The 27,675-nt window shown below is 40.8% G+C and overlaps 2 protein-coding genes across 2 annotated transcripts in view; one reads left to right on the top strand and one right to left on the bottom strand.

Moving 5' to 3' along the window:
• Positions 1-4,552, top strand: part of BMP6 (bone morphogenetic protein 6) — an 89,243-nt gene extending 84,691 nt beyond the window's left edge. Inside the window, exons 6-7 of the mRNA XM_063402067.1 lie at positions 1,611-1,721; positions 1,813-4,552. Coding sequence (XP_063258137.1) covers positions 1,611-1,721; positions 1,813-1,962 — 261 coding nt within the window. The 3' untranslated portion in view covers positions 1,963-4,552. The remainder of the gene's footprint in view (positions 1-1,610; positions 1,722-1,812) is intronic.
• TXNDC5 (thioredoxin domain containing 5) lies at positions 3,074-27,675 on the bottom strand. Its single transcript, XM_063402081.1, has 10 exons — positions 27,390-27,675; positions 22,797-22,946; positions 20,003-20,108; positions 18,644-18,740; positions 16,228-16,343; positions 14,052-14,138; positions 11,144-11,284; positions 8,251-8,333; positions 5,339-5,468; positions 3,074-4,768 (listed from the first exon to the last, which is right to left on the bottom strand). Exons 1-10 carry the CDS (start codon positions 27,596-27,598, stop codon positions 4,646-4,648), a joined length of 1,242 nt encoding a protein of 413 aa, XP_063258151.1. The 5' UTR covers positions 27,599-27,675; the 3' UTR covers positions 3,074-4,645.

Raw genomic sequence — 27,675 nt, forward strand, 5'->3', positions numbered from 1 at the left:
TTACCACTGCCTGTGGTAGGTAGACTGAAGACTGAGTTTAGTTGAAACACCATGAGGCCAGAAAAGTTGTTTAGAGTAAGTTATTTAGGACCAAGCTATAGTGCAATCAAACATCACCTTTCAAAGAATGTCCTCACTTTCTCTTTTTATTTTTTTTAAATTCTTTCATTCAGCACTTGTGAGGGAGGTCCCATTTCTATCGGCTAATGTTTTACTGGGTTATAATTCAGGATGCCAGGGCTGTCCCTGCTGCTTTTATAATACACAACACATGAAAGTCCTCTCTCAGCTAATGGGAGAGCAGCATTTTTTGTAGGTTATGTGTCAAGTCCAGACCACTAGCTGCTACTGTGGTTGTGTGCTGATTCTGTTCCCCATTACTTTATGGATGGCTTTTCCCTTAAGCCGACTCTTTCCACCACTACCTTATCTTACTTGCCCTGCTTTTGGAAAGGAATTGGATTTCAGTTGGGAATTTCATGATCGTGAAGGCACTACCTTCACCTTTTTAGCTGCTAAAAGGTAAGATGCTGCCAGAGGAAGGCTACAGACCAGGAGGTCTCATTTTAAGAGTTGGAATCCAGGTCCTACTTTTTGTAGGAAGGTGATCAAGGCAATATTGAGCCCCTTGCAGTTGTTGGATATTGCTATTTCCTTCAGAACAAACTCGTTTAGCAAAGCTGCAGCAACAGTGTGTGGCTGCTCAGGCCTGCTGTAGCAAAATTTAGGCAAACTCAGGTAGTTGTCAGGTAGAGTGGGAATTGCCTAAGAGATGCGTGCACGTGAAACACACTAGCACGTCCTTCTGCTGGGTGATCTGCAGAGTCCAGTACCAAGGGAGGCCAAGTGTCTCCTGTTAAACAGTGCTGCTTTTAATTTCCCTTTGGCTCTTTTGTGTCAGCAGCAGGCAAGCTGTAATTTTTTTACTAGTCCTTTGGTGAAGAGTCCCCTTTTTGCCTAGTGTGCTGCTCAGATTGCCATCAGGGCCACCTGCTTGCTCGTGCAGCTCAGGCTGGCTGTCCTGCCCCTCCTTTAGGAGTCTGGCAGATGTGCAGAAGCTGTTATGCAGCTAAGATCCCCCACAGTGTCTTTAGCAGAGTAGTGCTCCTGTGTAGGAATGTATAAGCTAGGCTGTCTCTGAGGCAGCACACCAGAGTTTTATATTCCTGTTGCTGAGCTCCCTGGTGGAATTGTGCCTGTGTACCTGCTTATATGTGATTTTCTCCATGAGGGGACACCAGCTGTGGCTGTGACTCAGCCTAGGAAACGTTTTTCGGCCAGAGGGCCTGCAGGAAATGTTGGAACATAAAGGCCTCCAAACCACAATCCCCACAATGCAACCCAGTGAGAGTTGTAGAGATAAAGCCCTCTTAGTTAATGGTAGTCGAGCTGTACATAGATGTGCACCATTTTTTGGATATTAAAATCAGTGTGTCCATGGAAAAGTGATGGCACACAAAAAAATAAGAAAAAACACCCAACTAAAACCCGAGCAGTTTCAGTGAAAACACATTTTCACCCTCAAGGAAGAAGTTAGTGGAAAATATTCAGCTGCTCTTAATTGCATGCAGTTGTCTGTTGAACCATGTTCTGTTTGTTTCCCTAAAAAGGACTGGATAATCGCTCCGAAGGGCTACGCAGCCAACTACTGCGATGGGGAGTGCTCGTTCCCACTCAACGCCCATATGAACGCAACCAATCATGCCATTGTACAAACTCTGGTAAGTCCCCAGGCAGCTCAGTGCCTAAGCACCAGGTGAATTTGTAAACAATATACCAGTGTCTCATTTGTGTTTTCTTTCTTGGCAACAGGTTCATCTTATGAATCCTGATTATGTTCCCAAACCATGCTGTGCACCTACCAAACTAAATGCCATATCTGTACTTTACTTCGATGATAATTCCAATGTAATCTTGAAGAAATACAGAAATATGGTGGTAAGAGCTTGTGGATGTCACTGACAAACAGTCTTCACATGGACTCTGTAATGCTGCCATGAACTTGGATACAACCCTCCGTGTTTTCACGAGCTGGGCTAAAAACCCATGTGATGAACCAGCCTTCAGAACACCATGTATGTGCCTTGTGGGAGGAAGGGGTGTGGGGAGCACCCCCGGGGTGGGAGCAAACTGCTGGACTTCTTACAGACTCACCCTACACCATGCTGGCTGCTCAGCTCAGCAGCAGCAGCAGCAAAATGCCCACACACTTTATTTGGCTGGGATGGTCTTAATCTCACAGAGAAGCTTGGCCTGGAGCAGGTGCTTGGATATGTGCTGCAGATTTACCAGATGAGCACTCACCATCCAAAACAAGTGAGGTCTCTTTGGAGGTGGGGAGGGAAGATGAAGGGGAGAGACAGAGAAGCTAAAGAAAGTGGTGTTAGCACTTCAGATGTAGAGTGTACATCTCAAGCAAGATCCTTTTCGCCAGAAGGACCACTTACTGCACCTAGACTGTTAGTCTTCTCCTGACATCTGTATGACAGTAAGCATCTAAAATTGTGCCAAAGCAGATGTTTTAGTTCTCTTATGCTCCCAGCACTGTTTAACTCTGCTCTTGCAAGTGTAAGAGGGCTTGGCTGCACCCTGTGTTGGAAATACTACCATGAACTTAGACCCTGGCTGGTCTTCCCAGTTCACCATCTGAGCAATACAAATTTATACAATTGTTCTTATGCAACTTCCTTCCACTCCCGCTGTGGAGCTGCCTCATCTACTACCACTTGCCCAGGAAGGAAGTCAGGACACTTCTTCAGCTGTAATTCAGACGTAAAAGCTTAGGGGTCATTCATTCCCTAGCTGGACAGTTTATTTACAGGAAGACAGAATGTCAGCATTTGCAATCTTTCCCTTTCAACTCATGCAACTAACAAACTGGTATAAAGGATATGCAGCGTAGAGCCATGGTTTGTCTCGCAGAAGCTAATAGCAAATTGTTTTGATCAATATTAAACTTGTATTAAATGCACTTACCTCTACTTGCATTTAAAAAGGCTTCTTGTAAATACAAGCTATAATTTATTGCACTCGTCACTGTATATTCATTGTGCTGTATCATTTATAGAAAGACTGCTTTTTAAAAAAGTTTTTATTTAGAAAAAATCTCAGTGTAAACAATTGTACCACTTGGATTTTATACAAGAAACTCATGAGATTGTGCTTCACTAGAAAGTTGTTAAAAACACAATAAAGGCTTCCTGAAAGGCAGAAGTACACACGTTGATCCAATACCTCTGCCAGTACAACACTTAGCTTTCACTGTGGCTTTTTCACCTTCACACATTTTCAGACTGAACAGAATCAAAAGTTCTGGACAGACAGTGAAGTGAAGAACCAGGAGAAATTCACTGGTTTAAAAGTTCATTGATGTTTTGCCTTTTTTTTTTTTTAATAAAAAAGATAAGCAACCCAACTTACTCCATATGATGGACAAAACCCAGCATCTTGACAGATTAGTCAAATTAGCCTGTAGCAATCCTCATTCCATGAGTTTCTTTGCACATGAGACAGCAGAATTCAGTCCTTGGTTTGCTGTTGCCTTTGTATCGTGACCGTCTCTGCAATGTAAATTCTTTGGCTTTCAGTTAAGTCTAACATGGAACATCTTATGCACCAAAGAATAGATTCATATTATAATTCAAAACACCACAAAGCGTGTGGTCTTAGCATTCAAACTTAGCAATGCTTACAGCTTGGAAAAATGTTAAGGCTCAAGGAGAGGGGGGAACTATTTTACACTACTGCAGAAGAGCTGAATGGAAAAAAAATATTATACATTGTACTACTTGTTGTCCTCTAGGTACTCTGACTAGGGAGCAGGTCAGCACAATGGCTGGATTCAGGCGGGGGTAGGAAACAGGTCGTCAGCTCTGGAGTCTAACTGATCCTTTACCATTGAGGGAGCAGTTATAACAGCACCTATTTTTCACTCTGGCTCTAGAGAAGTAGAGCATAGTTGTGCCTCTGGAGCTGGATGGCAGCAGCCTATGGAAATCCACCTGACACATGTACACTATGGCACCAGTAACGTTCAGGCACATGTTACAGTACCATCACTTTCATTATGGCTAGACCTCCCATGCTGAAAAGATTAACAAGAAACAACCAGCTCATGGTGGCCTGGTATCTTCCAAAGGTGTGTGTGTTTTCAGTCTTTCAGCAGCTATATTAAGACAAATAGGGATTAAGTACAATTCTAGAGGTAAGAGTGACTCGACGCAGCTGTAGCTTTTGCCTTTCTAGTAATGGTAAGCATTTGTAAGGATTACTTTTTAACCAGATCTAACCTGAAGACAAAAATATTCTACTGCTGCCCTTCAGTTGGTTTTCTTAACGTATTTTGGTCTCAAAGGAAACCATTTACACTTCATTGCGGGAATGCAGAAATGCAGTGCAACTACCAATGCTGAAAATACTCTTGATTTGCACAGTAACTGCTTGTTAGCTTTCCTTCACACACACAGAGGCATGTCTCTAACACACACACAAGGGGAAGATACCAAAGTTTAGTACATTCACTTTCCTAGAAACGAAGAAACAAAAAAAGCCCCACCCCCCAAATACACTGTTTGAAAATGAGCAAAGATAGAAATCCCTCAGCTACTGTACAGAGACAGCCAAGGACAGAGCATCCAGACGTTTATTACAACTCATCCCTTGCCTGACGCAAGACAAAACTATGAAGTGATTCAAGGTCTCTCGTTCCGTTGTGTTCGCTGACTTTCTTTCCACCTCGGAAAAGCAGAAGTGTGGGATAGCCACGTACCTTCAAAAGACACACACCAGAAAAGAAACTTGCTATTAATGTTCAAACTTGTATCCATCACTCACATTTACCTGATTCTGAAAAGCCATCAAACCCCTCTAAAACAGTAAGCCATTTTCATTTAAAGAAACCAAACCCACAGCAGAACTTTCAGTGCCAACCTGCAATTTCTGAATATCAATAGAATGGGGTAATACATGTTCTTCTAGGCTCTTGGAATGGCAGCTCCAGCTCTGTCTGCAGTTGTCTGCCTAACAGCTCTGAAAGACATTTTTTGTCTAGGAGCAGAATTTGGCATTGGGTACCACAAGACTGCCCTGATGCTTTCAGAGAGAGAGGTTTCCTAAAGTAGGGACTTCTTCAGCTTTGTCCAATAATAAGAATGACCGAGTCTGAACAAACTGCTCAGGAAAGAAATGGTGTCACCAGGTGCCTCTTTTTGGCGAACAGAGACCACAACTGTAGGGTCAGCAGGCACCTGGAGTGCAGCAGCCAGTTGGGCTGCACGCTGGAGCCTCCAACATCTGGCACACAATACTGTCCCCTTCATTTCAGAACGTTCACACTTACAGAAAATCTGTTGCAGACGTTACGTTCCACAGTGCAGTCCACTTCTGCTATTTTGACATCAGTCAAACCTGGAAATTGCTCTTTGGCAAGGTTCTCCCAGGTTGGAGCCAAGTTCTTACAGTGACCACACCTAGAAACAAACGAGGGAGATATGTTTAGCAGATACACCTTCCTCTTGATCTCTACTGTCTTGCTGCAATTGCTGTAAGTTTAACTAGCAGCCTTTCCTATCCCCTGATGATTTGGCCCTCCAACTCCCTTGCACTATTACGTCAGTAAATGAGCCAAGAAAACAAGTGATTTTATTTAAGCACTGAAGTACTTTCTGTCCTTTGTTAGTCTTGCCTAGAATGGTATTCTAGATATTGGTACATTAACATTTTACCCCACAGAGGAATATGAAGACAAATAGAGACAAGCACAGAGAATATTTAACTGGAAAAAAAGATCTCTTAGAAACAAAAATGCTTTTAGGAATACACTAATGTATGTACAGAATGTTTGTAGTACGAATTAATTTTTCAGGTTGCATATACCAGTTATGCTAAAGCTACGTAGCCCGAGTTTAATCAGTTTAATGAGATTTTAATTTCCCTATTAAATTTCTTCCAGTTCCTAATGGCCTTCTTGACCAATGCATAGTAAAGCATTCATTTTGTTTATATTTTGAACTTGGCTTAGCCAAGTTCCTAATGTGAACTTCTTACTGCCTTCAAGAATTCCCAAAGCACTTTGGACTTTAAAGCTGCATTGCTCATTCTGTTCTAACCCAGCTGCACCTTAATTGGGTTATTAAAACAGACCCATATTTGCCTTGAGGCTGGATCAGGGCATTTACAAAAATAATGGAAGATGTCTCAGCAGAAGTTTTCTTAATGCAAGCCAGTGTATATTTAAACCACCTTGTTAATACACAGTGACAGTATAAAAGCATTTCTGACCACGCACAAAACCTACTAGAACAGGATGATTTTGTGCTTACGATGCAAGTTAACATTAATATTTATCCAAAACTAACTGAAGGGCAGAACTAGAAAGCAACATAATAGTGCTTGCTGAGCCCTACATAAGTTAATCTTTTTGGAAGAGAATATGGTCATTTATATGCAGAGCACTACAGGCAGTCACAAGCCTGACTTTCAGAGCCAAAACTAGGATACGAGATACACAAATATAGGAAGCATTTTCCTAAATGGTGGCTTTCTGAACATTGCAGCCAGGCAGCACACATTGGTGACTCTACATCCTGAAATTGCTGCTTCTTGGCCTGCCATCCAACAACGATCCTGTCTGTGAGATCCTGCAGCATCCCATGAGAATCTCATGAGATGAGGACATGGTATTGTTAACAAAAGATAATCAAAAAGGGAGAATTTCTTGATCTCAAACTCTCCCAGAAAAAGCTGCTCCAGGTAATGAACTAGTAGCTATGCCAACAAGCCCTGGGTTCAGCAATCAGACTGGAAGGTGCTCTTGAGCACAGGTGTGAACTGAATTTCCCAGCCAGTTCTGCAGGTGGGGCAGAAGCAGAACAGGCAGACTCAATCTAAATCCCTCTGAGAGTACAGAGGGAATAAAGATAGGAAAAAGCATAAACAGTGAGGGGAGTGCATGCTGTGGGCAGGGTATTTCTTAACCCAGTGGTGGCAGACACTTGCTCACATCCAAAAGCAGATCTTACAGATGGAAGAGAGCATAGAAGTGGTTCTCAAGCAGCAAAAGGTGACAACACTGGAAAAGCCTGCAGCATTGAGCTGAAGCAAAATGAAATGTTCCCAGGTAACTCTTGCCTACACTAAGAAACACATTCATGCCTACTGTTGAAGTTACACTGTAATATTTTGAGATGCCTGAGCACATCTAAATATGGGTTGCAGTTGCTTTGTAATGGGGCCTTTTGTAATGCAAATGAAAGATCTTTTTATATTTTATATCCTGTGTTAATGGAATGCAAGTGGTTAAATCAGAAATGTGTTATGTTTCACACAGTGAAATACAGCTTAATTTTAATCTCTCCTCCTATATAGGCTTCCTGCTGTTGGCTAAAAGACCAGAAATGGATGAGCAAGATGGCATTCAAGTTTCATTAAATTCAGTAGAGGCACAAGTAAGATGAATTCTATAAACCAGAGAGAGAACTGTGAAACTCTTTTTCTCTCAGAACAGGAATAGTAAGAAAAAGGGGGAAATATTTGTTCTACAAGTTTGTAATACTGAGGTCTTAACCCAGCTGGTGTCCCAGGCTCTGCTGGATATAGCAGGAATGGCAGATGCCAGGTATTACTTCCATTTCCCCCTCCAATGCCTTTCATTGGGTAGCTACACCTACACCATCTGCACTGGCACTTCTACTTTGGGTCCCTCTAAGAACATACTACATGAACATACTCTTAAGAACATCTTCAGATTGTCACTTGTGCAAATTAGTTTTTTGACAGTTATTTGAAGAGTAACAAGCAATTAATTATCCATAACTCAACAGTCTGTATCAAAACTCAGGTGCTCGAATGAGGCTTTCAAGTGAGCCTGAGAGTGCCCTAAGGCCAGCATCCTCTCCTTTGTCAGCACAGAGATATGGTGATGTGCTCCCCTCATCTTACCCTGATCCAGGGATAGGAGCATGCTGCACCTGCAAAGAAAGCTTCACCCTCCCTGTTAGCCCAGCAGTACCTGGAGGCTGACAGGGTAAAGCTTCTGTGTCAGCCCTTCCAGAGAGGCAGCTCAAGGGAGCTAAACAAGACTGAGCTTTTTTTTTTGCTGCAACTCTTGCCAGTACACACATTCTTCAGCTAATTCACAGTTTAGATGGATGCAACAAATACAGTACTACAGCTCAAAGACCTACAGCAACTAATGCACTCACAGCTTAGGCCAGCAATAATCCTGAACAGCAGCTGCTGCAAACTTCTTACCATGGAGCGTAGAATTTAATAAAGGTGATCCCCCTAGCAATGGTTGCATCAAAGTCTTTTTCAGAGAGAGAGAGCACTGCAGCCTGTCCCCAGAAAAAAGAAAATAAAAACAGAGAAAAAAAGTCAAAACTTTTGTATATATAACATCAGCCTACTGAGATTTTACCTTCCTAAAAGGAAAACTGAAACTGGAAAAGATAATATTGTTAGTAACATAAACAAGAATAGCAGAAGCAGATCTGTCTTTTACTTCTCAGCTACTTTCCTTCCCTAGAGAGATGTAGAGAAAGTGTATTTTATACTGAATCTCATCTATAACCGGAGAAACAAAGCTTTTCTATTTTCATAGGATTTGTCTGTATCCAAATTTTCAGTAATTGTAAAAACTCACCTTAATTTTAATACACTTTTTCAAGGAACAGCCCTTAGAGGAGTTGGCTTCAAGCAAGTAATGGCCATCTGAGATTTTAATGAGGTATTCAAGGCACACAAGTGATGTCTCAAGAGCTGTTCCCTCTGTTCTTTCTTCCCCTGCGTTGCATGCACAGTAAAAAACTTAGCAGAAGCACAGATTTGCCTGTCAAGAGGACATCACAATACCACACTTGCATGGATGCCAGGAGAAGTTTCTACTCCTAATAACATCAGGAGCAAGGGAATGATGGGAGGAAAGCACATTGCTTACAGTCTCATATGAGAGCATGAAGCTAAAACTTAATTTTTTGCATGAGACCTTTAAGGGTGGGAGGGATTATAAATGAATAAAAGCACCTCATACCTATAAAAGCTTCAAAATCAAATGAAGGCAAAAGAAAAACAAGATCACAGCTGACAGTATTAGCTATTCTATTTTAACCCCAGTAAATTTTGTGAAGCCAAAAATAAATTTGAAAATCCAGATTATCCAGTACCTTTAAACATTTCTGTAAATAACTGTTAGTTCATGGAATTATTTTACTAAATTGAAGTGTTATTATCTCTAAATAATTATTTAGAAATTAGAAATTATACTTTTATATTTTCTGATTATTAAATAATCAGAAATAATTACATGGAGCAAAAAATAAGCACTATGCCTCTACTCTGATTTTCCTAAATGGATATCTGAAACTGGTGTTTCAAATATAATATACATTTTAAGATACAAAATTTGAAAACCTGATTAGAAACACCTTTCCCATGATTTGCACAGTAAAATGAACTTAAAAGATTTGTAGATTAGTATCAGAACTATATAACCACAAAAATAAATTTAATATCAGATATCTCAATTTTAGCTTTGTGTCTCAAAAAACGACATCTAATGCAATCACATAATCTGAGCATCTGCTGGTCACGCTGCCTTAATCCACCTGGATCATTTTTTGAATAATTTTAGCCATGCTTGGCAGTAGAGAAGTCTCATGGATGTAAAAGCACAGCTTCTGTAAAAGGGCTGGCAAGTGCTTGGGCTATATGAGACATAGGGAATCCAAGTAGGGGCTCAACAGTGGGACACACATTGGGAGTAGGAACTCATTGCTTTTGCTGCCTGTGGTACCAGCAGTGGTCAACTGATGGCAAATGCAGTCAGTGTTGCTGGCTACAGGGGCTGGCCCCTTGTTTCAAAATTCATGGAAACAAAGAGTCAAGGGGTCTGAAGATAAAAGTTGTAAGGACGAGTCCTACATTATGTCTACTTTTATTTGGCAAAAACATTCCCCAACAATCCTTTCTTCCTTGTGTGTGTGCTAGTGAATGCAAGACAGAAGTGGGAATTTGTGTCACATGTGGTTTGTGTTATTTCTATAAAAATAGAAAGACAACTAATTACTTTTGGCATTGTACTGTCACCAGCTCATTGGGTTTTTCCAAATATGAGGTCAATTAAAAAAATAAAAAATGAAGAGCATGAGAATTGCAAATCTATGTGGTCTGTAATGTTTGGCAAGTCACTTTATACAATGCTGCTGGAAAAGTCAGATGGGAAAGGTAATATTCTCCTTTAAGAGGCTGTATTTATATTAATAATATTAATAATATTAATATAAATATTATATTAATTAATTATATTAATAATATTGTTGCCTAATTACTTAAATTCATTCTATATCACAAGCGAATGTAAATCCCTGTCCCTTATTTTATAGGCAGAAAGTATGTTCTGCACATTTTATGAAAAATTATGTTTGAAATCTATCCCTAATTTCTCAGCCTCACCAATTTTTCATTCATCTCCCAGAAAAATGGCAGATCAAATGCCAAAGAGATTAGAAAAGACAGAAAACTATATGACACGAACTACAACAGTGCAAAGGTTATTTCTGCCAATTTCTTCACAACATAAGCCTGTAGCTCCTACAACGAAGATTAAAATAAGTCTCTAAATCCCAAGGAGTTTTCTTGTCACAGGGCACGTTACCTTACCACAGTGGTACTAGTCTTCATAATCTTTGTTCATTGTTTCTGCTGATAGGTTTCTAAGTATAGAACCCTGGCTTTTGTTTTTTTTAGGGGCTTAGCAGTGTGCACCATCCTCCTGGGTTCAAGTGATAATCTTGCAAGAAATGTTCATCGCTAAAATGGTGAAATATGCTGTCATATAGACCCAGGTGCCAGCAATTCCATAAGCCAAAAAGACCACATTCACACCTGTATCTGAATAAATAATTGCAACCATAAAATAGGAATCAGATTTTTTCCCTTCTCCAATTCATCAGGTTAATAAAAATATTTCTAGGATTTATGATCTGATTCCACTCATTAATTAAAAAAAAATAACCAGGGAAGTATTTGGTACTGTTTACAACCAGAAATTGTCAAGCTGTCAGAAAGAGAGAAACACATGGAAGACTCAGGCAGGCTGCTAAAACCGTCTGAACACTTTACATTGCTGCAGTGCAGGAGCGCGTACCTCAGCATGGGTGGGCTCTGCAGGTGGCGGTAGGGCTTCAACAGGTTTATCTGCTGGTGGCTCTTTCCCAGAGCTCTGTAGTTGGGAATCCACATATTCTTTCAAGGAATCAAAATCCCTCTTGCCTTTGTACTGGTCACCCTACAATTAATCAATAGTTTGTTAATTGCAATATTCTATATGCAGTTGACATAGCAAATAAATAATTGCTAGCAAAACGTAAGATTGCTGAGTGTAAGCCTATAAATAATAAATATGATTATCTTGTTCTTAAACTTCTCTATGACATTCCATTCACTCCATGTCTTCAGCTTGTGCCATAGATTCTTCAGTACCCAAAGGGAATAATCTAGAATTTCCTTGAAATGAAAGGTATTTTAGAAACGTAGAAGCAAATTTTTGAAACTTTGCCACTTTGACCTCCTGGTCTTACCCTAGTCAGCATTTTCAAATTTTTTTTTTTTGGACTCTAACTCTACTACAAGGAAAGGAACAATAAAATACCCACTGTGGTTTGGGTGTGGCCTGTGTTACCCTGTGAGCTCTACACAGTGCTTTGACAGGGCTCAGAACCTTAACTTGCATGCCTCTGGACTACACGGTCATTCCTCTGGCCTACATACTTGCCACAAATCCTTGGAAAACCCAAATAGTAAGGCCATGCACTCTGGGCACCTAAGTTCACCTGAGTGCAAGAGACAACAGCAACCTGCTGCAGGGCATACATTTCCAATGGTACCACTCTCACAAAAGTCTAATCCTACTTTTAACCTGCACATAAAGCATTCAGCCAGCCAGATCTTTGAGAGGCCACAGTTTACCTAGGATGCTTCCCCATATTTCAGGTACTTTCCAAATCTAGAGAACAAGACAATCAAAGAGATTGTCAGAACAAGAAATCAGAGCACTCGTGAACAGCTTCTTTGTTTCTTTCTTCTCTCAAATCCACTCTCGGCCTTCTCCAATCTGGGTCTTGCATGATTGCCCTCAGATTGCCTCAATCTGTGAAAATTACTACTAATTTTCCTGTTCAGAAGAGAGATGATATCTTTGAGGCATTACATATCCATTTTGGATAGAATTCTTGATGCATGGTCCCATGTGGTGTGGGCTGCAAGATGAATCTCCTCAAGCAGACAGGGAAGACCCTTTAAGAAACAACATAGACTCTTCCATACATTAGAAGGAAGAGCAGACGTCTTCAGCTTTCCTTTATCATTGGAACTCTTTCTACACATTTTCCTTCCTTTGTAATTGATGTTTCCTGTAACTATTGCCCCTTCCCTGGCACTGGGTGTCAATCCCTAAGGAGCAAATACAAGCCTGTACCTGTTTGTACCCATGCCAGCAGGGCAGGGTCAGGGTTCCTCCCAGCATCTGCTGCACCTCACCAGCAGCAGTGGTGTGATGTCAGACTGCAGTTATGGCAAAGGGGATGAAGGCATTACTGACAAGGCTGGATGACTGAATCAGTTCTCCTCCGTACCCTTACGGAGCAGTATCATAGCTGCCAGCTGGGACAGATGATAGGAAAATGGTTGAGGTTGTTCTGTGCTTTTTCAAATATGTTGTTTCAGCCCATGCAGGAACATGTGATTTTGGTGGCAGTATTCCACCAAGGAATGCCACACTGCCAGTAGGGAAAGACAGTCTGATGTCAACTGAGATACATCGTTCAGATTAATGGCTGAGGTTCAGCTTTACCAAATACAACAGCAGTGATTTTTTTTCTTTCACTGCACTCTTGATTCAAACAACTCCAAGGAACTCAAACTTCAATTATTACAACATTTAAACTAAAATTTAATTAACTGAAAACCTTTAGCCTTGGACATGCCACCATGCATGATTTGAGCACTCCCTCAGCTTCCAGTTGTGCTGCTGCTGTGTGCCTTGAGAGGTCACAAGGCTGCACACTTATGTGAATCTGGCTGGGATTCAGAAAAACTGGGGCTGCTTCATTTAAATTCCCTAGTCTCTGATCTTACAGAGATGCTTATACTAAATCTCATATGCACTGCTATGTGCTTATGGCCTGTTTCTCTTTTGAGTGACAGAAAATTGCCACAAGCAGGGACCACTAAACTGTTTTGAGTAGCAAAATTTAACATTGCTGATACTGTAAATGTTCAAACAGGAAAGCAAAATGAATGGGAGAAAACCCCCTCTTCCTTCCCCTCTGCCCAGAACTCAGCAGGTAAGAGCTAGAAGTGTAGGCCTGGGTTCTCTTGCAGGCCTGTGTTTAATATCTATTGAATATATTTAACTGATCTTGAAATTATGAAATATAGTATGAATAACACTACAATTTATAATATGCTTATTTACTGCTGTTCATATATGTGGTATTTATAAATATTTTATCTCATCATGATTTCAGAATATTTTAGTTCTCTGAATTGCTGTAAGGAAAAATGTCAATTGGGCCCACATGATTCTCACTCGCAGTATCATGTGAAATGTTCAGGTTTGCATAAGGAAAATTTGCATCTGTAGACATCACTCAGCAGATGAGCATCACTTTGAGATGAGAACCTTCTGATACACACTGGGAAAATTACATACTTTATTATTTCTATTTCAGTTATGTTTTTTTTGTTCCATGCAAATTAAAATACTATGATAAAGTAAACCCAGAATTCTCTCACACAGCAGCATAACTGGAGATACTGCTTACAGATTTATAAACATTGTATCGGTTGTTTGCAAAATACAGAGAACAAAAACCTTTAACTTTTATCTGTGGAGAAAGTACTCTTCTAGTACCCAAATGAACCTCCAACACCTTTTCTCTTACAAGTAGATTTTTGTATATGTCCACTTGATTTTTTTTTTCCAGAATGTAAGCATAGTCCAAATATTATTCAGAGAAAAATGGTGTGATCATTTGCTGAACTGGCCAACTCACCTTTTCACCATTCCTAAACCAGAGGAGTGTGGGATAACCACGAACTTGGGTTTCAGAGCAGACTTCATAATGCTGGGTACAGTCGACCTACATTTTGGGAATAAAACCCAAAACCATTCAGTGCCTAAAATAAACACACAACAAGCATCACAGCCTCCCTTGTTTAAAAGCTCAGAAAAATACAGGAACAAGCAATAGAAGGCTCAGCAAAACTCAGTACCAAGTATTGTCTCGAGAATGATTACGTCTGCCTTCCAAAGAGTGGTTTTGTTGTACAATTGGGAGGCTCTGTGTGTATTTGATTTATTTATTTGTTTTAAGGAGGGATCGGGGAGGGAGGTATGGCTAGAGGAAGTAGTAGCAGTTACAAAGAACAATGAATACATAATTAAATATTTCAATTAAAAAGTACTTGATATTCTCAGCTAATAAAATCAGTGCATGGACAATGAGACAAAAAAGACTAATGTGAGAGAGATTTAAAGGGAGGACATACTGGCTCACACATTTTTTAAAAGACTACTCCTTAAAGACTTCAGAAGGCATGTCAACAGCTAGCAAGTGAACTGTATTCCAAGGGAAGCTCCAAGTGCATAGCAACATTCAATTCCAATAAGTCACAAACCAGTCTGTAAAGTTACTAGTTTATAAGCTTTTCACTGAAGATAAATTCTAAAAATTAAACAGTTTTAAGACACTATTCCCCCAGATTAGATGAAGGTCATGGTTCAACCTTCTTAGAAACAGTTGTGTTTCCTGTTTACTTACAGACTTCAAATCTTAGCCAAGACATGCTTCAAAAGATATTTCACAAGCTATACAGTTACATAAAATTGTCTAGGCATCAAGACAAATCTTAGTGGAGGTATTAAATAGCAACTCTCAGTAACACGAACTGCCAACACCACAGACAACAGATTAGAACAGAAATTTTGGAAATTTATTGTTTATTTTTCTCTGGGTATCAAAGAATGGTAACTTCATCAAGATACTTAAGCAATGATTTCATAAGACAGCAAACAAGGATGTCAAAAAGTACAGAAAGGTTCAAAGGAGAAAAAGCTTCTGACATTTCATTCTCAGAGGGAATCTAACTTTATATCTACCAGGTCTGAATATATATATATTTGTGTGTCTTCTCTGAAATTCAGCTGTACTTACATATATATATGTCTCCTCTAAAGTTCAACTCTGCTGGCTTGTGCTGTACATGTACAGCACACCTGAATTAACAGATTTTCAAAAGCATTAAAAAAAAAAGTCAAGCTCATCCCTCCTGCTACAGCTGAAAGTGCTGTGAGGGCAGAGACAGGGCAGACAGCAGAGGGAGAGTCCCTCTGCAGGACTGACAGTGCTGCTGCCATGCAGTATTTCTGATCAGTGGAACCACTGTGAAAGTTTAGGGACGTGGAAGTTGATCCGGTCCAATTTGCACTGTTGGCAGATACAGAGGGATTCCCATCGTGAGCCACCTGGACTTAGGTATGGGTCAGCAAATAAAGCCAGTAACTGCAATTGCCAGACCACCTCCATACCTCTGCACAGAAGTCACTCCACGTACAAGTAACAAGCTCCCATGGTAAATACACCACAGAACCTGGTTATCAACCCTAAGGAAATAGTAAAGCAGGACAAGATATCAATTTTTAAGGTGTAAGACCCCCTGAAACCTTTTAAAAGTTTTATGGGGAAAAGGAGGAAAAAAACCAAAACCAACAAAGAAATAACTCATCATAAATACCCAGTAGGGCTAAAGCTTGCTTAGGAATCCAATGCTGCAAAGAACAAATTAGAAGTCACTTTCCCACTCAAAATAAATACTGAAGTCTATCAAGTTCTGGCAATGAAGAAAATGAATAACAAAAAATAACTCTCAAAATATTACTCCCTGCATCTGAAGTATCAGACTCATTCCCAGCTCTCTGAAATGCAGAGAGGCAGCTTTGTTTGCAAAAAAGTCTTTGCTTAAAATGGGGGAGGTCCTGTTAGCTGTGGATGTGGGAGGAAAAAAAAAAGACCCTCTCAAAACCAAAATACAAACTATGACTATAAAAGGATTTCAGAGGTGACAAACAAAACAATTGTTATTTGCAAATCATAGCACAAAAGGCATGATTCTTGGCTGAAACATACATTGACACAAACCATATTTTCAAACTAAGAGTGCTTCACCTACCTTACCAATCTTGACAGTTTCTGAATGCTCATAGACTTGAGCCAGCTGTTCCCAGGTTGGGGCCAAAGCCTTGCAGTGACCACACCAAGGGGCAAAGAACTTGATGAAGTGATTACCTTTTAAGTAAAAAAAGAAAAAAAAGAAAAAAATATTTAGCTCATTTGGAATGAACTTGGCTGCACTTCAAGCCTAGGTACTAATCTCAGGCTGCAAATTTATCATGGTATTTCCTGAGTTAAAGATAGGAAACACTGAATCAAAGGCCAGGACAAAATACCTCAGCAATTAGGTTTTCAATACTGTATGCAGTCCCACAGCGTTGCCAAATTTCCTGAAAATCCAAACAGCTTCACAATCTCAAGCCAACAAGTGAGATATTAAAACTGATACTTTTAACCTAACCATTTACCTTAGTGTTTAATTCTACCGTGTCAATCAGTTGCCCTGTTACAGAGTAGAAAGATCTACCAAGGAATATATGTTGATAACAGCATAAATCGAAGTATTAAACTTCAGCTTCATGCAATGGTGTTTCCTAAGAAATGCTTACATCCATGAATTACCTGAAAAATGTTGTTCAGTATTGCCTTCTTCTTTTTCTGCCTTGCTCTTTTAATTTTCATGTCAGCTACTCAGAAATTTCTGCCTTTAGTAGATGTTTGTGGCATTTTACACAGAGAAGAGTCTCTGTGCTATCTTCTACTAAGGTTTAGTTTAAAAGTATATGTTATTGGTGGCAAAGTACAAGAATATGCAATTTCTTTCACTTAAGATTAATTAATTCAAATTGGTGCACATTTTTGCACACATCAAGGCAAGGCTCTGTTAAATGAAATAAAAATGAACTTAATTAAAATAAAGGGAAAAAATTAATTTGCAGGAAACACCAGCAACTGGAGAAAAGCTCTTTTTAGCAGAATTATTCATAATCCTTTGAAGACTGCTTTGGGGCTGGTATTACTTGAATTCTTTTCTAGTTTGAAGGCTTGTCCACAAAGGAAGGTCAGAGGAAAGGCAGTACAAAATAACCAGGAAACAAACTGTAGTAACAGTGTTCTCTAACTTGACTGGTCTGCATGTGGAAAACTTTCAAACAGATTGACATGCTCTGTCTTGGTCAAGTAAACTGCAAGATTAAATTTCCCATGAATTAATAAGAACACTAGTCAAAAACAGCTATTCTTTACCATGGACTCTGACATACTCTCCTCAACAGCAAACAACATAACTTATTTTTGTCCCAGAGCAGCAAAAAGGTAAAAGGAGGCTGTTTAAGAACAGAAGTCAACATTGCTGGTATAACTGCTAAGCCTCATGTTAAATTTAAGCACCAAACTTCTCATAACTGAAGTCAAGAGAGGACAACAGATTTACAGATGATCATAAACCTGCTTAACCATCATATTTGACCATGAGAATATCTTCTCTATGAAGGCCAATGGATACATAATAAAAACACTAAAACATTTACAATGCACTGAACTTTACAGTCTGAGTAGGTAGTTAAGTTGACAAATGCTTGGCATATCGCTGATGGCTTAGAGGGAAATTAACTGAGAATTTTGATTGAATTCCACAGTAAGCAGACACGCTGGGAGATTTTAAGTTAGCTGCACAAAATGCTGTTTTACACATGGAAATATTTCTAATCAGCTAATGGTTACTTTAAGAAGTTCTGGTTCAACCTCCCTATTGATATCACATGGGCAAACATTTAATTTAATCCAGCCTTTCTTTTTCAGATAACAGATGGAGAAAGTAGGATCCTCTGTTGTCATGCCAGCCCCAAGTCTGTATTCTAAGATTTTGCTCATTGTCTAAAAAATCATCATGTGAGGGGTGAAATTTCCCATATTAGGTATCCCTCCTCGCATTAATTTTAAAGCTTCCAGACAAAATATATTTTAAAGTAGCCAAACAGACAACGTGTTTTGCCCACATTAAATTCTGGAGGAAGGAAGCTAAACAATATCAAATAAAGGGCCAGACTGGAGTGGGATGGGGGCTGGAAGGAGGAAGCAGGTGGGTTGTACTTATCCAGAATAACAGCCTGGGCGGAAGAACAAGCCAGCACCTAGGGAAGGAGGAAATGGGACTTGCAAAACACAAAATGGCAAGGCTGTGACTGAGCAAGGAAAAGGGACAGTTTAGTGCAGCAAGCCCCACTAGCTTCCTCCCTGGGGTTAGGAACCATAATTTTACTGCCTTCTGAGTGCTGTACTTAACGTTCTCATAGTCTGCAATATGTAATTTAAGCAATGCATTTTTACATAGTTTGCAGTTTCATCCTCTTTCACTAGGTATTAGTGGAAAATGAAAGTGGGAAGGAGGTACCCTGAAAACTAACATTTCTGGTGTGGACTTCCCACTACTGTCTCTGTAACCTAGTTTCTCTTATTTGGAAGAAAACAGTTACCTTCTGCTATGTGCATCTTGAAATTGTCTGCTGAGAGCTCATACATTCCCTGCTTAGGTTCAGGAGCTTTTGGTGGTTCCACATCAGATTCTGGGTCCTATTCACGAGAAAAATTAACTCTTATTTCTCTTCTACAGCAAATACACAACATTTGTTTCCTGTATCACACCATTATGTGATAGTGCCATAGACTCTGAAATTTTAAATTCCTAAAGCAATGTCCGTATTTAGCTTCATTTTGGTACCTAATTTTTCCTAAAAAGCTCCTTGAAAGCAAAAGGTGAAAAGGACTGCCACTAAAAGAGAGTTACCAGAGTCTGTGGAATACCAGTCTTCACTGTGCTCTAGTACAGTCACAGGGCACAGTAACTGCTGTAGCATTCATTGGATCACCATATATTAACACGCTTAAATTATATAACAGTGCCTCCAGAGCATCACACATCAGCCACAACTGCCATCACACCCATTTCAGTGGCCTCTGGGCTACTTAAAAATAGAATAAAAGCTATTTTCTGCTCCTCTGGTGTCAGAAGGAATGCTGTCTACTAATGGCTCCATGAAGACAGCAAGAATGGAAATAGAGCAAACACTCAATATATATAACTTGCAAGAAGCTCATGAGCATTTCAGCAAAAGCAAGTGAACACTTTCTAGACTCTAATTCTAGAGCTGAAAAGAATTTTTAAGGAACCTCAAAGTGTATTTCTTAAAATAATTTGGCATTTAATGCTAAATTATTAAAAATACCATGTTTGTTTAAATGTAATCACATTCTAACTGTGGTTCAGCAATCACTAAAGCTTCCTCTTGATTAGAAACAGCAACCAGAAATTAAATTTTAGGTAAGGCTTGGCTCCTGTATGTGAATGATACCCCTAAACTTAAGGATTTTCCTAGTGATGGTATTAGCTTAGCTTGCTTAATTGATCGTTTTAAACCTTTTCTTTAGGCTACAATATTATCAGAAAATAACTCAGCTAAAGATGGCATCCATGTTTTAAGAGGTAATTAAGGCCAACACAAATGCAATTTATAATGTACTAGAGCTAAATTGCTTCTCTTATTCTAGAAACATTATGGCCTACAGGTGTCAAATGAATTGACAGCAAGGACTGTACCTTAAAATGTCAAATGTATAATGCATTGTGTGCTGTAATTTTAAAAGCAGGAAACAGAGAGCAGGTCACAGGATGACAGTTTTAATTACTATTCTGACTTACATGTAAGCTGTTTCAGATTGATACTGCAACCTGACTTGTATTCTCAGAAGCAGATTTCCTCCTGAAAATTGAAACCTAACTTAAAGAAATGATAGATAAGTAAGCCTGCAGAAAAGAGTATTTCCTTTTCACTTACAGGTGGTTCCTCATTTAGTTTCTCCAACATCCAGTTTTCCAGTGCCTGGAAGTCCCTAGGGCCTTGGTATTTCAGAGGTTCTTGTCCCGGTTTAAACAACTTTAGCCTAAAGGGTCAAAATGTAGAGCAGAGTAAGGCAAAAATTTTCACACAGGAAACATTTTTAGAAAGTTAATGTGCTTTGCTAATCCATGGCAATGCAGCTCAGGCTGTAGTAACAGATCTCTTGACTATTAACATCAGCATCAGGCACCTCTTTCAGACTGAAGTGTCATGGCTAGAACTTAGGACCCTTTTTCACTCCCATGTAAGCTTTAAAGAGATTTTTAAAAGTGACAATAAAATATACTAAGTTAAAAATCAGCATAGTGTAATATTACTTTGATCAATAAGAAAGAGCAATTTAAAAATTGCAGCATTCAGTTCTATGAATCCTAGTTCAGTTTGTCAAAGAGCATCAATTTTGTTTCATTCACCTCTCTATCACCTAAGGAAAAATATCTAGTGCTTATATCCCCAGGAACTTTTCTCACCTTTTGTTCCCTGACTGCTGTTGTAGTGTGGGGCTTTCCATGTGGTATTAAAAACACACTGAGACAAGACTATAGGACAAGAGGATAAGTGACTGCTTGTAGGCATCCAGACTTCATGACTGTAAAGTTCAACAATCGCTATCAATACTTTTCCATAGACTAAGCGAAGCTTCTACTACTAAATTTTAAGTTAAAATTGGAAATATATTTAATAAAGGTATGATACTGAATTCTGACTTAGTCTTCTTTTTAAAGCTAATCAGAGTTTCAATTACTAATGTCACCTAGCCCTCAGTTCCCCTTGCCAAGCTGTTATTTTGTACTGTTTGTTTAGTTTCTTGAAATGTTTTTCTCTCTTCTTGTTCCACGGTTGCAAGAAATGAACATATGAAAGTGTTGAAAAACCACACAATGCAAATACATTCAAAAGAGACAGGAGCTCCCACTGCCATTTCTGTTCAAGGCATTCTTGAATGTTCCTTGTGATGATAGAAAGAATAATAAGGAAGCAACGGAAATGGAAAAAAACATCTAAAAGACACTTCCTGGCAATACTTTTGAAAAGTAACAAAACAAATTCAGCTAACATCTTAAAAAGAGCTAGCTGAACATTTATTTTCTGGCAACATGGGTAAGTTTTCTCTAGTTTACTTGAGAGAGTATTTATTTTGCAGCACCAAATAATCCTGAGACAACTGCGATATGAAGTGCAGGGACCTGCTCAGCCACTTTTCCTCTGAGGGGATGAAAAGAGGATGCAGTCTTTCCTTTGACAGGTGTTTGGAAAAGCAGCGTAGGGATCAGCACATCCTGGACTTGTGACAATATCTCTGCCTGGGGAAGCTGTGAAATTTCCCCGCTGGAGGTTTTTAGAAACAAACCAGTTCAAAACTGACTCAGATAGGAAGAGAGCTGATACCATGAATTCCCCTTCATTGCTATGTTTCTATACCTAGCAGATGGCTGTCTTATTATTTTTAACTTTTCAAATAGATAAAAGCAAGCACTAACTATTCCTATATATTCAATGACCTTAAAGAGGAGAGAGGGGGAAAAAACCCTCCAGCAATTACACATCCATTGATTTTTTCCTATTCAAAATCTCTGTCACTCTATTTTAAGAGGAACAGCACCACAACATAATCTGTGCAAATATGCAACAACAACCAATGCTCACTTCTGGAGATATGAAAGCAGAACTGTAACATTCATTCTTTCTTGGCATTTGTAGTGGAAGCAAGACACACACTGCCCTTAAGGACAATTCCTATCTCAACAAGGACTGTGCTATTTATAACTCTCAACTTCTACTCAGTCGCACTCATCTGCGTCCAAGTGGGTGCAGCCAGGAGCGAATGAAAAGTTCAGGCTGTTGCTGGGCTTGGCAAAAACACCAGACAAAGTGAGCAAAGGGAAGGAAACTGAAAAGTACAGGCTGTGGAAGGGCTACAGATGATTACAACCTCCACTTATCCCCACTAAGATGAGTAATTAGTAAAGCAGTTGAAAGGATCCTATCCATATTTGCAAGAAGCTTCAAGGAAGACACGAGTGAAAAATCCTTTTGCTCCTTTTCTGGCAATTTAAAAGGGAACACACATCTAACCCAAAGGCACTGACCTCTCATAGGCACTCTAGACCATGTTCTGCCTACCAAAGCTGAGGTAGTAAGACATACATCCTTGATAACAGCATAAACATATCTTAAAATACTTACACAATAGATCAAGATAAGCAAATTTAGCTAGGAAAAAGTCCACACAATATCACCAATGCTATGCTAAGTGATACTATTAATTTATTACTTTATAAGCTCTAAGTTCACTAAAAATCTAAGAGATCACCTCTAATGCAATTAAGAAGGGTGCACTGTACAGACAAACTTGTGGCAAGCTACTTTTAGAAGTACTGTCAGTAGAAACCAGCTCTGTCACGCACATCACAGCTGCACAATGTACTGTTGCTTCAGAAAGAGGTACTCCCAGACAAAAGAACAGGAAGATTCTGGACTTCAGTTAAACACAGACACCTTCCAAGACATAAAACAGCTTCTTGAAGAGAAAAAAAAAAGCCCATAAGAGTACTGCGTATCACATGATACTTGGCAACTTGGTAAAAAGGCTTAAAATGAATACAGCAGGTCCAAAGGGCTACAAAGAATCCCAGCAAAAATATAGTTTAGAAGATAGCTTCAAGAAATTGGCAGAGGATCATGGAAAACTAAAAGAGAAAAATAGGAGCAGACTTCTTTCTATACTTACGTAGGGTATCCTCGCACGCCAAATTCAGAGCACAGTGGAATATCTACAGTACAATCCACTTTAACAACATAGACCTGTGGGTTTTCCATGTTGTTGTATTTATCTCCCAAATCATTCCAAGTTGGCTGGAGGCGCTGACAATGTCCACACCTGTGACAGAAGGAACAAGACACTGTTTAATAGCTGCTCACACTTAGAAAGGAATGAAGCCATGGAAAAGTTATATGCAGAATGGTGATTTTGATAAATTTAAATGATTTTTTAAATCAAAAGTTAAATCAGTTACATCAGAAATCTTCCATACTCAAGCACTGTTACACTAAGCAACAGCAAATGCTGTTAAGAACTACAGCATGCTGCAAACTCATCTCATGTGAAAAACACCAAGATTTGAGAATCTCTTGCTACTCTCCTTTTACAGTACAGATCCTATGAATACCCCCCAAACTTAGTAAGGCTATTAATCAAAGCACTGTCAGCCTTCCAGCTTTCTCGAAAAATCCTTCAAGGCTGCCCAGCTTTTCTTTACATTCTAATATTTCAAAATTCCCCTTTTTTAGCAATAGGTAAGAAGATAATAGTTTCCAGCCTCTTTGTAATGCCACTTGCACTTCCATGCTTTGGAGGAATTGTAACACACAAGTCAAGAAACATCACAACTGATTTCGCAATATGGTTTCCCTTGTGGGTCCCTTCCAACTTAGAATATTCTGTGAAAATCCTCCAATCCTATGCTCTGTCCCAGCAGGACACCATCAACTCTTTAAATCTGCATACACACAGAAAACTGGCCTCATACAGTTGCTACAATAGCACCTCCTCAAAAGTAAAAAATAGCTATTATTCTTTTCACTGTTTTCCTAGTCTTTCAAGTCATTATAGCAATACTCTAATCCTCAAAGTATGATGGAAAGTTTTAAGGAATGGATCTTCATTTCTCTTTAATGGCTGCTTTTGCCAACCCTCCAAGACATCGAAAAAATACTAAGTTAGAGTAACAGAAAACATTCTTGCTTTGGCATCACCTACAACTTCTACTTTGTAAGTAACAACTAAATCACCATTAGGACTTTGGAGAACTTTGCTCTGACTTAGTATAGTTTCCCTCTTACGAAAGATTTTGAGTACACTTGTAGAAAAGTTGCAGGGATTCACACCTTTTTAGGTATCCTGAGATCATTGAGATTAAAAAAAAAAAAAACAACAACAAATAAACCCCAACAAAATGAAAAACCTTGAGATTTACTTTAACATAAATAATTTTTTTTGATCTTAAATTTGATCTTAATAAAGTTCAATAACAGTCAGGCACAGTGATCACACATGCTCCCATGATGTGGCTTTATGAAACCTCCTATGTGATCTTATTCTGAATTGTCCCGGTGAAGGGATACAATGTGTTATTATTAAAATCAAATATTTCTTAAATATTTAACTTCTGACTGAAGTCCCTCTATAGTCAACTCCTTCACAGAGCTTGAATTAAGAGAAGGATTTTAGACACCCTGATCCCTTCCCGTAGTGGATGCAGTGATTCAAAATACCAAATGAATACTGGCTGGTGTTAGAGAACAAACCATGGAAAACTAGGTAAGGAAATCCCATCTAATTAACCTCTGTTTTTAAAGCACAGCAGATCTGCCTTGTCCCTACTTAATACTGTGATCTCTGCTATACACACCCCTTCCCCTCCTTCTTTGGATTGTAGAAGCTGAAACTGAGAATAAAGCAGGAAAAATGTCCCTATCTGAATCAGTAATTGACTAGTTAGTAATTCTCTGAGAAAAACCCCAAACAGTATTATATAGAAGGAAATACGTGATAGTCCCGAAAATGCTTTTTCTGAAGTTTCCAAGGAAATACATATGAAACCAAGGAGGGCAAAATCAAAGAGCAAGACCATGCAATATCACACACTTCCCTCAGCCCTATGCACCTACACAGTCCTTCACTGCTGCTCTCTACAACACATTAGTGGGGCTGGGGGAGCTGCTGGGGACAGTGGAGACTTGGGTGTCAGTGAAGAGTTCTGCTCTTTCATGCCTGTGTGGGCTAGAAAGTTGTGAGCACCCACAACCTCCATTGGCAAGAACAAATGAAGGTCCAAAAGAGACTAACACAGACATTTCCGGAGGCCCTAGTAGAGCTTGAACTCTGCACCCAGCAAGGGCAGCTCCACAGCAAGATACAGCTCATCTCTTTATCCAGTTAAAAACATAGACATGGCTAAGGGTATAAACAGCCCAGGACCAGTCCTGCTCTGCACAGAAGAATTCAACTGGAGTCAAATCCAGTCAATAGAGTTTGATTCAACAGCAATGAACTCTGGTGATCAATTCTGCTGCAGCTCAGTGGACTTGCCAGGTTTACCAATAAAGAACATATGTTGAAAGATCTGTAAGGGTCAAAAAAATGAAGTGAAACTACTCAGTTGAGATTCCTTCTTGCTAAAGAACCAGGGGAACCTTGCTCTTCTATAGAAATGCAATTGCCATGGCAAAAAACTCAAAAATACTTTGTGCCACCGAGAGAGTAACCTGTTCTGTCCCCAAGTGTACCTACCAAGTGGGACAGACTTCTGAACAAAAAACTTAGGACATGTGATGGCAAATGACTTGGAATGCTCTCTTCTTGGAGTATCCTGCCATCTCTGAAACAAATGTAGGACCCCCTGTGTATCACCACTGTTCCTGAGTGAGGCCCTCAGCAACATTTGTTTCAAGAATCTGGAAGAGAAGGGTGGAGTTGGCTCTAACCCAGCTCTTACTGGTAGCATTGATGTGCAACATCAGCGGCACCCACACAAATCTGAAAGACAATCCCAGCTGAATCTTGGGCTGCTCCCTGTTTGCCTTGGAACTACAGACAACAGCCTGTGGGAAGCATTAGGAGATTAGCACATCACCTCGGAACAGGGCAAGAGGCTATAATGTAGACTCCAGGACTGTCAGGCTGCCCCCCCGACAATAAAACTACTGGTGTGTATAAGCACCTCTCTCAGGCACTTGGATGTTCCCTTTGTTCTGCTCTACCTGAAACCTGGCCCTGTTGCTGCCTGTCAGGAGCCAGACATCCAGACCAAGGGCCCTGAAGCCAAGAAGCAGAGATCTGGAGATTTGCTAAGGATGAGGAGAACATCCAGAGAAGCTGCAACAAATCTGGTAAAAAACACTGTTCCTTCACACTTAAGTTGGGCAGAGATCCTCAGCCCTCCCAAGGGCACAGTGTGATCCAAGTCTGCAAGGCCAGCACTCCCTTTGATCTGTACTCAGGACGTGCAGCATATACTGGATTCTGCAACAGCCCTTTTGGCAGAGGGTCTCCTACAAACAGTGTCTCAGGATAAGAGAAAGCTCATCTGGCTTGAGGGATGCCTGTGAAACAGTCAGTCAAAGTGTGGACAGACACAGATACCATCACCTGAGTACAGAAGAGAACAGAAGCACTCCTGCCCTGTACAGGCATTTCTTAGGCCCCACTGCACTCCCAGACAAAATTCCTGCACCACCAAGTCAGGCGTTCTCCACTTTTGTGATCTTCAGAGAACAAAGGCTTCTGCTCTTTCAAGCTTTTACTTAACATTTTCTCATGGCATAAATAAGTCAATATTAATAACAAAAAAAGCTTTCAAAGGAAACGCTTTCCTGCTATGGAATTCAAAGACTCTCACATGCCTAAATGGCACCATGTAGCAATGGTAACTTTGGATCAAAACGTAACTTTTTTGCACATTGTTCCCTTAACTTCATTTTATCTAGATTAAAGAAAACTTGGGAGGAAATAAAAAAGGAAAAAAGAAACCTAACAACCCTAACAACAGAACTCCTAATAACATCTACTGGATATCAGCAAGATAAAAAAGGGTAGGGGAAGAGGCAAAGAAAAGAGAAGAAGATGAACAACTATGAGAAAAGATGCAGAGATGAGAAGTACTGTCCTCTTGACTAGGAATATCCAGAAAAGCACTGTTCTCTCATTCATCTCAACCATTCTCGTGTCAAAGTACCAGCCCGGGACAAAAGCCCGGTGGGTCTCTTGTAAACGTAAGAACTCTCCAGCTCTCCTACGGATACCTGTGGCCTCGGGGACACAGCACGGTGGTTAACACAGCAAATTTACCTTTAAATTTCGCGACTGCAAAGAGAACATAGATTCTGCAATGAAAGCATCTGCGAGCTTGGGCTGGGGGGGGCACAGGGTAAGTAAGTGACGGCGGCCAAGTGCAGCTGCTCTGGGTCTCTCTGAGGCACGCCGGAGCGACTCCCCCGCAGCCCCAGCCGGGAGCGGCTCCGGCCGCCCATAGGCTGGACCTGATGATCTCAGAGCTCTCCTCCAACCTAGCCGAGCCCGCGGCTCTGGGGCGGGGGCGGCCGCCGGGGCCCGGGCCGGGCACTCGCGGGGCTCCCGCTCCCCGTCCCGGCCCTTCCCCGCCCCCGGGGCTGCCCCTCCCCGCCATTCCCCCCGCCGGCCCCGCCGCGGGCTCGGGGCAGCGCGACCCCGCGGCCTCCCCGCGGCCCGGCCCGGCCCCGCCACGTCAGCGGGGAAGAGGCGGGCGGAGGGCGCGGGCCGGGCCGCGCCGCGCTCGGTACCCACCACGGGGCGAAGAACATGACGAAGTGGGGGGCGGCGGCGGCGCCGTGCCGCAGCATCTCCGCGCTGTAGAGGTGCCGCCCGTGAGGGTCCCCCGCCGCCGGCGGGCCCGGCTCCGGCTCGGCCCGCGCCGGGCGGCCGCAGAGCGCGGGGCCGAGCACGGCCAGCGACAGGACGCGCCACCACGCCGGGCCGGAGCGGAGCGGAGCCATGGCAGCGCCGGAGAGCGAGCGGGCAGAGCCCCGGGCGGCCGCTGCCGCCTCCGCCCCGCCCCGCCCGCGGCCCCCGC

Source organism: Prinia subflava, chromosome 1, assembly GCF_021018805.1.
Source record: "Prinia subflava isolate CZ2003 ecotype Zambia chromosome 1, Cam_Psub_1.2, whole genome shotgun sequence".
Lineage (NCBI taxonomy): Eukaryota > Metazoa > Chordata > Aves > Passeriformes > Cisticolidae > Prinia > Prinia subflava.

What these genes read in the sequence shown, in the direction of transcription:
- TXNDC5 (XM_063402081.1), bottom strand. Translation starts at nt 27,598, where the DNA reads ATGGCTCCGCTCCGCTCCGGCCCGGCGTGGTGGCGCGTCCTGTCGCTG. An exon ending in GTCATGTTCTTCGCCCCGTG is followed by an intron (nt 22,947 to 27,389) that starts GTGGGTACCGAG and finishes CTTCTGTCACAG; the next exon opens with GTGTGGACATTGTCAGCGCC. An exon ending in GGCGTGCGAGGATACCCTAC is followed by an intron (nt 20,109 to 22,796) that starts GTAAGTATAGAA and finishes TTGACCCTTTAG; the next exon opens with GCTAAAGTTGTTTAAACCGG.